The 11,024-nt window shown below is 35.2% G+C and overlaps 1 protein-coding gene across 2 annotated transcripts in view; it reads right to left on the bottom strand.

The window, feature by feature from the left end:
- LOC107697435 (ubiquitin-like protein 3) overlaps positions 1-11,024 on the bottom strand; it is a 32,561-nt gene that overhangs the window by 10,205 nt on the left and 11,332 nt on the right. For both annotated transcript variants that reach the window (XM_016498219.1, XM_016498218.1), the window contains one exon: positions 1,104-1,212. In XM_016498219.1, coding sequence (XP_016353705.1) covers positions 1,104-1,212 — 109 coding nt within the window. The remainder of the gene's footprint in view (positions 1-1,103; positions 1,213-11,024) is intronic.

An 11,024-nucleotide genomic window follows, 5' to 3' on the forward strand; every position in this document is an offset into this window, starting at 1 on the left:
GGGGGGGGCGTCCTTGGAGTACCATATAAATACGTGAATATGGATATGAATATGTCATGTGCACTAAATGTTAAAAAATTGAGAGTAATTTTATTTTTTAATTATTTTATATATATTTATATATATATATTTCTGTATCAAATAAATGCTGTTCTTTTAACTTTCAATTCATCAAAGAACCCTGAAAACATGCATCACATTTTCCACAGAAATATTACACGTCAAGTTTTCCAACATTGATCATTCTTGACCACCAGATCAGCATATTAGAATGATTTCTGAAGGATCATGAGACACTAAAGACTGGAGTAATGATGCTGCATTTTAAAATACTTCATAAAAGAAAACAGTTATTTTATATGGTAATAATAATACGTTACAATTTTACTGTGTTTACTGTATTTTTGATCAAATAAAAGCCGCTTTGGTGAGCATAAGAGACTTTCCAAAACATTTAAATAATCTTACCAACCCCAAACTTTTGACCAATAGTGTAAATATCAAAATACTATGGTATCATACTGTCACAGCACCATGGTACCGCCACAGTATTTTTTTAGAGATGAATCAGATGGAAAAATGCTAAACTTGAGCTTGTGGCCACATCCCTGAAAGCACTTGTCATTTCTGATGGGCTGCCAAGGCACAGTGCAGAAACAGATGAAAGAGGAGTCTGGATACCATCTGCTCTTCCCTAAAAACCAGAGGCAGCAGTATGTGTGTATAATAACCTACAGATTCAGCTAGAACAGTATCTGTGGAAAATTTGAATGAAAACCCCACTTCACAGACCTCAGACACATGCGGCCAGACAGATGTATAAACACAAACTCAGACGCTCTGTTTTTACCCTTCAGTACTGTCATTGACTTTAGGTCAGCATACAGTGAGTGGAATCTAGCTCTGCGCAGGATTACCACTCGGTCAGACTCAGATTTGTCTGCGGCACAGATTATCTGAACACAGAAAAAGGATGTAAAGAGGAATCTACTCAATGCCTTGAAACAATAGCCTGAAAATCCTTCACACGAGCCAACCGTTTCAGTCTACTGAGGGGACACATTAAAACAAATGTGTATTTCAAGATGTGAATCATCACGCACCCATTGGCCAGTTGTCGTACACATGCTTGGCGATGTCGGCCGCGGAGTCGTTTGGCGAGAACAGGAACTCTTTTGTTTTTCCACTCACCAAGATGAGCCTCAAGTTGATCTGAAACACAAACACAAACAATAGAGCCATTAGAAGCTCGGTCAGAGTCCACTCCACACTTCCTCAGCATCGACACGAAACGGCATTCGCATCCCATTTTAACTCTGTGGTGTGACGTATTTCTGAGTTTCATACCAGAACAGAGCAAGAACTACCAATAAGAGTGTAGTGTTCTCAGCTCCACTTACCATGTTTAAATATATTCTAGAAATCAAAATAAATGTGAAAGAAAAAGTAGTTTACACTAGCTGCGTTTCCATCCACCTATTTTTATGTGCATTTTGGAATATCGCATAAAAAAAACGCTGGATAGAAACGCCAAGATGCGCATAAATTCTAAAAATGTGCATAAACTACGATGGAAACACATTTACCAAATAAATTCCTTCATGCGCATTGAAAAAGTCATGTGACTTTGCGCTATGAGACGGGATAACTTGACTAGCAGCGGACCGATCTCGTTCACAGCATCTATATGTTGTTATGGTCATTCTGAAATGCCTGAGCAAAGTCTGTCGTCAAAGTATTTCTGTATAATTGTAACACGACTGCATTCCCAAACAGCAGCATCCACCTCCGAAAGCATTGACAGCATTTATTGTGTTTTGTCTGCTCACTCTGAGGTGCAAGTAATTTATATCATATATGAAAATTATTATATTCAGTGGCTTCTCCTAAATTCTTAGTGATATTTAGTGCCACAGTTTACCAGGAAGTGACGATTTTGTTCTCTTTGACTCATTGGATGGAAACGGTGCTTTATTCGCATATGTTTTATGCGATATTCCAGTTTTGTGCATAAGTTTAATTCGAATCTTTGGATGGAAACATAGCTACTGAGGGGAAATTAAGAATGAGATTAAATAAAAATAAAATGTTAACAATAATGAAAACAAACATAAATAATGCAAAACAATGTGAAATAAATGAAGTAGGGTTAACTTTAATTTCATATTGGCTTTAATATCACGTTGAAAAAAATCTCTAGAAGAGAAGAATACTAAATTATTTAACAGCACAAACATGACAAGAAAGATTTTTGTGAGCAACTACTTTTTTTGACATATCAACATTACAATGGCAAGTTTTAAATGGAATTTTAACCCATAACACAATTATATAATTAAATTATATTTAGCCTAATAACTTAACTGCAGAACTTCCAGCAATTATTTTAAATTAAAACCATATGTTGTAAAAAATAAAATAAAAAAATAAGTCGCTATTTTTGTAAAATAAATAAATAAATACATAATGTTATATAATAATAAAATGCTAATGTTAATAATAAAAAATATATTAATAACACATGGATATATATACATTTCTGAAACGTTTAAGTATGTTGGTAAAAATAAACTTAATTAGTTGAGGTGGCACCTGTGAAAAAAACAGGCAGGGCAAATCTGAAATAATCTGCTCTATTACACTCTAAAAAATGCTGGGTTAAATACAACCCAGTGCTGGGTAAAATAGGGACAAACCCAGCAATTGGGCTGTTTTGACCCAGCGGTTGGGTTAAATGTTTAACCCAACCTTCTGGGTAGTAACCCAACCGCTGGGCCAAAACAACCCAATTGCTGGGTTTGTCCCTATTTTACCCAGCACTGGGTTGTATTTAACCCAGCATTTTTTAGAGTGTACCATGGTATATGTTTGTATATGTTAATAGTCTAAAAAGTTTTTTGATGGAATTTTGATTAATTTGATGTCAATATCACACTCCATTTTCTCTGAATCTTGGCATAGTTGGCATAGCTTTAGATAAAGTTTCAGTATGGGGTCATTTATTGGACGGTTGAGAAATTCTTTCATACATTTTTCATATGTCCTTCATTGCGTCCTTTCTTTGATTGCGAACGACCAGTCATTCAGTCAGCACAATTATGCTGTTTGTACAAGTACTCAAGCAATACAAATTTCAAAACGTTCATTATCATATTCATTCACTTCCCAGAGCGTCACCCATTTAAAAACCCAAGAGCAGGAGGCATCAAACTGAGAGACAGGGCTCGGGGCAGTGCATGTCCAATGCACGTGTGTTACTATGCGAGTCTCTGACATCAGAGGATCCAGTATTAAGCTCCTCCCTCTATACACACGCACACACACACAAACTGCCAGCTGCAGTGATGTAACAGAGTGAAAACCACCAGATGGAAACAAAGATCCTCCTAAGCACTTTATAGAATCAGATTAGAGCCAGAAGCAAGCCTGCTCGCTCAAACCACTCATTCAGAGATAACACACAATCTTAAGTCTCCATCTAAGCCAAGAGTATCAGTCAACAAACAGCCACACACATGCATGCACTTTCCCAAGTAATGGTTGGATGAACACGCAGACATACACATGCAAATCTAATTTAGGCTCAGATTAGTATGTGGCTATTTTATGAAGGCACCGCACAGGAAGGAAATACCAGAGGAAATCTACTTATCACAGAATTTCTTAACACATTTTTGCCAATTCACTCCTCCAGTTTTTAACAGACATCTCCTCCAGTTTTTAACAGACATAGGCTAATTTATATATGTCAGAAAACAGGAAATTAATGCAAAGTGCAACAGAAGGCCCCTATCCTCAAATTAGTATTCATATCCTCCAAATGTAAAGAAAAGACAATAAATGTGCTACATAACATTCTGAATGGTAATGCTTTTGGAAATATGTCAAATATAAACTACTTTTCCAAATTTTGGGGTCAGTAAGATTTTTTATAAAGAAATTAATACTTTAATTTGAATAAGGACACAATAAATTGAAGAATGAAGTAAAAACACATTTATAACGATACAAAAGAATTCCATAGAAATATTTGTCAGCAGAACTGCTCTCAAAATCGATAATGAGAAGAAAAGTTACTTGAGCACCAAATCATCGTATTCAAATGATTTCTGAAGGATCATGAGAGTATTAAGCCTGGAATAAATTACATTATATTAAATTTAAATAAATATATATATTAAATTGTAACTATATTTCACATTATTACTGATTTTACTGAATTTTTATTTCAAAGCCTTGGTGAGGACAAGAGACTTATTACAATTACAATGCATGAACTTATTTTTATTTATTTTTTATCGTATATATGTAATATTTAAGCATTAATTGGCTTATATATGGCTATGTTTGACATTACTGGCATTGATTAACAGACCAAAATGTATTAATGCATTAATGAAACATTGATTATATTTAAAAACAGCTTTGGCAATTAATAAATGTACATTTTATATTTTTAACTATATTTAATATATTTCACCGAAATAATGTATTAAATAAGTGGTCATTTAATTACAGCAATTTAATTACCCATATCAATTATATTATATTATATTTAATTATATAATATTACTACCAATAGCTCACCCTTTTCTTTACACTGGCATCGACATTGGTGATTAAAGTAAAAAATTAAATTAAAACCTTTTTAATACAAATATGTTGTCAACATTGTGACAAAAAATGTCTGTCACTGTATATTTATTAAAGGGGTCATATGATGCGATTTCAAGTTTTCCTTTCTCTTTGGAGTGTTACAAGTTGTTCATGAATAGATAAGATCCCTGAAGTTGCAAAGACTAAAGTCTCAAAACCAAAGAGATATTCTTTATCAAAGTTAAGACTCTGCCACACCCCCCTTAAAAAAGCATCATATGACCCCTTTAATAAAAAAAACTCCACCTTTCAATCAACTGCCCTTTTCAGATGACATCATCAAGCCCTTACCAAACAATTCTCAATGGGCAAAATCTAATAAAACCCTACATTTTTCCTTTCATGAATATCTTGTTAACTTAAAATACATCACATTAGGAAGTAAAAAATAATTGTTGTTTCATATTTTTCCACCCCGGTTATGAAGATGCAACTGAAAAGGCATGTCATTCTCCTGCATGGACTCAATCAATGAGCTGGCATTCACCAGCTAGTGGTTCATTAAAAACATCAGGATGGCAGTTCTAACGCAACGGAACACCTCCTAGTTTCCATAGAGATAGTAACCGTGGCAGCGGCTCATCTGTGAGAGCGCTGACCTGAATCACCTGCAGGCAGAGTCTTTCTTCATCTGTCTCCTCCTCTCTCGCCGCAGCTCATCTTTCATTATGTCACTCCATCTTTTCCACATCTTTGTGTAACGATGACATATCATCTTCACCTGGTGAATGCCAAGTAGACGTTGATTTATTCGATGTTTCCAGACATACGCAGAAAGGAGGAAAAGCTCTAATAGCAGAAATATGTGTTATGCTGGGATATGTCTGCTCGAATCTCCTTGGTGAGCAGACAAAATCTCACTATGACGTAATATGACATGCATCGATTCCTCCGAGGAACTTCAACAACAACAATCTCAGCAGAAAACATCCGCTGGGGAATGATTTCATAGGCGAGGATGACACTGGCACTGGTTATGCCCAGTGGCAGGTGGTTCCCTCTCTGTGAAGACAGTAGTTGCTATGCCAAACATTATTACACTACTCAACAGCCAACTCTACTACTGTTTCCCTACAAAATATTTTTTTACCAATCCCAGCCCAGGAAGCCCCGGACCCCCGGGCTGCAACCAACCCTTCAGGGGGAACGTTTGATGTAATCACCCCCCCACACCCCCGCGCTCCTGCACACACAAACACACTTTCCTAGGGACACGAACAACATGTAGCACCTCACTCGTGAGGCCACAGGACAGCGATGGGATCTCCTGTGTTATGGAAAGATTTGCTTATGTGGAAACTAGATTCATACTAGAGAAACACATAAAGCAAAACAAAGCCAATAAACTCATTCCATGTGAAAAATGTATTTAAAATATCATATTCATACTTTCAGCAGTATTTTTAGTGTTTAAGGCAAGATTAAGAAAAAAAGAAAACTTTTTTTAATTGAATGAAGAAATGCCATGACTTTACAGAATTTAAAAAAAATGATTTTACAAAGGTTGCACACAAGTAATTTCTGACCGAATAAATATAAAGCTTTACAAGATAGGACTGTTATATATAAATACATAAATATACACAAAAACACATGGAAAAAAATAAATACAAATATTAAACTAGCACTTATTTTATACTCTCTCTATATATATAAAATACAATTAAATGCATAGATTTAAAAATATATAAATTAGTGCCAATTTTTATATATAAAAACTTTTTTTATATATATATATATACAGAAAACAGGATACTTCTAGGGTAGGTATCACTTGTTAAGCAGGTGTGGTTCTTGGCCGATGCTGATAATCTTAAAATAAAGGCAAAATATTGCAGATTTATTGGTCTTTTACTAGTATGTTGATATTACGCTCATGGACTTTATGCACTTTAGTAGTGCACATTTTATGCACAATCAATAATATTGAATTGTGACACCTGTATTGTGATGCCGTGCTGCAAGGTGCTTGTCGATGCCAAATAACACCCGCAGTAGTCTACTTTCCATAGCTGACTGGTTGAAAACAGATATGTCATCCAGAGCAGGTGCTTCAGGTTAGCTAGTTAAAAACAGAGCATGAAACACTAGAGATTTTTCTGTTGGTTGCAGTTTTTGGATATCACAAGTTGAGCAGGAGATTCTCTGCTTGAGAAAGATAAACAACCCAGTGGTTCTGCCAAGAGACACAGAGAGAGAGAGAGTGAGAGTGAGAGAGAGAGCTTTACTGAGTGTATCAGACAGGACATCTGAACTAAAAGCAGCCACAACAAATGCTGACCACAGTGGATGTGACACGTCGACCGGCTTTGCCCATCTCAGAACAGAGGTCTGCCAGATTGTTCTGGGAATGACATTTACACAATAGGAGACAGACACACACTCACAGCACTTACGCAACCGCACATCAATGAAAACAATATGAGATACAACGCCTCCAGCAGGGATTTGTCCGTTTTGGACGGAGTGGAAATTAGTGAGATCTATGGTGAGATTGGCGATGTCTGTATAAGCTGGTTAAAGAACAATGACATGACGTTCTAAAACCAAAAAAAGTCACCTGAAACACGTCTGATTCACAGGAAGAGCCATTAGGGATTGAGACCACACAAGCCTAATGCAAGCTTGATTCTAAGTTCAACATTAGGCTCGGTCTTATCAACAAAATCAGGACTTACTTTAGTTCACACTACAAAATACTTTAAATGACAGGATCACAAAATTTCTTCAAAATGCAATTTATTTATATCTGTGTTTAGCGCCATCCACTTGTGATTGGATTACCCAAGAATAATGACGGATGGGGAGAAGCCACAACAATAGGAAAAAGTTAAAAGACAAAGGTTAGACACGACAAAGAAAAATCTAGAGGGAAAAACCATGTACCCCAGGAATAATATTATAGTGCTGTTCATTAGCAAACATACAATTGAAGTTCCATGCTGACTTAAAATATCATTATGGACTTATTATACTGAAAATGTAGCATTTATTGAGACAAAAAATAAACTGTACAGTATTCTAATAGTACATATGACAAATCAGCGAAGCTTAATAATACATCATTTTTATTACGTTGTTTAGCTGATATTTTTACGGACCCCACTACAAAAAATAAATCATTTCTATATATTTTATGTGTTAGAAATATCTAAATTATAAATATTAAAATATGTATTATATAGAATATAAATAAGCATAGAATTGTTGTTAAAAAAATGTATGTTATTTTATAACAATTATTTTAATTTTTCATGTTTCATTAAACCTAAAAACATTTTACAAAAGGATACGGCAAATAATTTATTTCTAAGGTGTATGTTTTTAAACTGAAAGAAATTATCCAGCTGTAATTTTACTTAATGATACATATAAATTCTTAACACTTTTTTAGAAAACATTCTTTCATCAATTTTGGCTAACCTCACCTATATTAGCCAGCTACTGTAGATTACTGTAGCAAGGTGGCATATTTAAATGAGCAGAATCTGCAACAGCATTCAGTGAATGCATCACAGAAAGCCAGTGTTTATGTTTGCAAGTCTAAAAAACATGTGAATGAATGCACAATGTCAGAACGTCCTTAACTGTCGAGGTCTGCTGATGTGACTAATAAAAATACTTCCGTTTATCCAAAGCATCACTCAGACAAACTAATTAATCATATAAATAACATGACATTACGAAAAGGGCTCTGAACAAAGGCTATAATCTTGAGAGATCTTCAAAAAAATGCTTTAAGCATGACATAATCAGTCAGAACAACAGATAAATGAAAAATCCACACAGAATTGAGAAAATATGACCACACTGCTCAAAAGATGATCATTTTCTCTTTCAGTGTCCTGAAAATCCATTTCAGTCAGGCACAAAACTCATTCATTCTACTCGATGGATTCAGAGTCTGTTTCTGTGTGCGAAGTCAACCTCAGTCATAAACAGAGGAGACAGAAAAAGGAAGCCATCCATCTTCCCCTGACAGCACAGCGTTGGTTCAAACAGTGTCATCTCTGTCTCTGTCTCCAGGAGTCTGTGATGTAGATGAGACAGAGGTGGTTTTGAAGACAGTGATCACATTCACTCATCTCTCCTTCATCAGTCAGGGCATTAGCAGGATTTCTCCCGCATATCTTGAGGAAGTGTGAAGCCTGAGCTTTTTAGAGGATCTCATTCCAGAAATGGAAGTGTTGTTTCGTTCCTCAGTTTGAAATTGGGGTATACCGTACCTACCTGACTAAACTGACTGGATGCTTTAAATCAACAAGAGTCAACAAATCACAACCAACCCCATTTACTTACTTAATGCATGTTGCTGGTGTTATTGTGAATGATTTATCAGTGCATGTCATTCCAAAGAAAAAAAATGTCTTTATAGTCTTTTTTTTTTTTTAAGAAATTAGTATGTTTACTCAGCAAGGACACATTCAATTGATCAAAAGTGAAAATAAAAATTAACAGTAAGACATTTTTAATGTTACAAAAGATTTCTGTTCCAAGTAAATGCTGTTATTTTCTATTCTATTCAAGAACCCTGAAAATGGTAGCATGGCTTACACAAAATATTTTGTAAAATATTATTGATAATAAGAAATGTTTCTTTTTTGTGATGTTTCATTTTTATTATATTACAGAATCTTAATGTACACAAATACATAATAAAAAATGTTTCTTGAGCCACAAATCAGCACATTCAAATTATTTCTGGATCATGTGACACAAAAGACTGCTGAGACTTTCAAAAATATTTTTGAATAGTAACTTTTGAATAGTAGCATGCCTTGTTCCACCTCTGAAAAATTTTTTTTTCAGAAGACATCAGTAAAACCTTTTTTTACCCAATCACAATCCAATCAATTCCCAATAGATGAAATCAAGTCCCACCATACTGAATATTGTGTTTCACTTGGAAATATGTCCCACTGCAGAAGTAAAAGGGATTTTGAATGCTATTTCCTTTCTACTTGCGTAATTAAGAAAGCCAAAAGTTTATCTATAAAATGATTTCGGTATAAAAGAAAAACTTGGTTACAACTTAATAAAGTTTCTTTTGCGAGCCAATGTTTTCAAACCTTTATATATATATATATATATTTGTTTTTTTTTCGGTTTTTTTCCCTAAGAGAACAAATACAGGAAAACAAAGCTTCGATTTCAGGTTCTGTCAGCCTGAACAACCTAGTTTTTTTTTATTTCTCAACATGAGACAGAACAGGTTGGTCCACTTTGCAAAAGAGATCTGCTTTTTCTCTGGTAAGAAAGTTAAAACCGCTGAATACGGTAAACCACCCATTGTTTGCGTGGGGGATTTGCATAGATATTCAACATTACAGGTCACCTTCACCTCTTTCAGAACAGAAGATGAAATGGTCTGGCCTGTTTGCATTAGCAGGGGTTAAAGCAATGAACATGTCCAAAATGAAAGATTGAAATGCATGGGAATGGAAGGATAAATGTCTAATTTCAGCCAGAGCCAAAAGCACAATCAGCATGTTTGATAATAGCAAGCTCTTTTGACAACTAGTCTCTAGACAGAGCTGCTAAATGAATAGATTCCAGCACACCAAATGATTCCTGTTTCATATAAAAGTGCCTTCATGATATTGGGCAGATTTTTTCGGGAGCAGAAATCTGAGACCCGGCCATTCATTATTATGTGATATCTTTCAGATGTGTGTCAGACTCTTAAATTCACATTATGAAGAGCGCAGCACAGGAAAAAGCGATAACAGCATTAAATGACATGAGATCTGAGAATTAGATGGCACATTTAGACATGGGAAATTAAACTGCGAGAGGGCCTGTAGAGGAATTGTAAAGCTCCCTGTCTATCTCCAAGACCTCTGTGGATGGCACAATTTTATGCAGGAATTTGAGAAATGAGGCGTGCGCACACACATGGGCAAATCTGCCATGTACGAGCAACACAAAAAGTGGCTGGATGTTCTCTGCATGAGTTGGTGTGCGGTAGGTTGAACATAAAGTGATTGGTTTTGCTCTCAGCTGCGTTTGCCTCGTCATGCTCATAACAAAGCGAGGAATGGACAAAAAGAGCATAGGAAGTATTACCAGAACATTTAAGACATGGACGGATGGACGGATGGATGGATGGATGGACAAGAAGAAATAACTGGATGGATAGACAGATACAGACATAACTAGTGGTCGACCGATATTGTTTTTTGACAGCCGATGCCGATATCTTTGAAAGCAGGGTGGCCGATGGCCGATATAATTTTATTTATTTTAATTAATGTTTAAGAAATTTGAAATCATTTGAAAATGGATTAAAAAGTAAATGTATTAAATAAACATACTTATCCTTTGATGACAAAGTATTTTTCACAAATAAATAAATATTTAATAAAAAT

The sequence above is a fragment of the Sinocyclocheilus anshuiensis genome, unplaced genomic scaffold (assembly GCF_001515605.1).
Source record: "Sinocyclocheilus anshuiensis isolate Anshui unplaced genomic scaffold, SAMN03320099.WGS_v1.1 scaffold939, whole genome shotgun sequence".
Taxonomy (NCBI): domain Eukaryota; kingdom Metazoa; phylum Chordata; class Actinopteri; order Cypriniformes; family Cyprinidae; genus Sinocyclocheilus; species Sinocyclocheilus anshuiensis.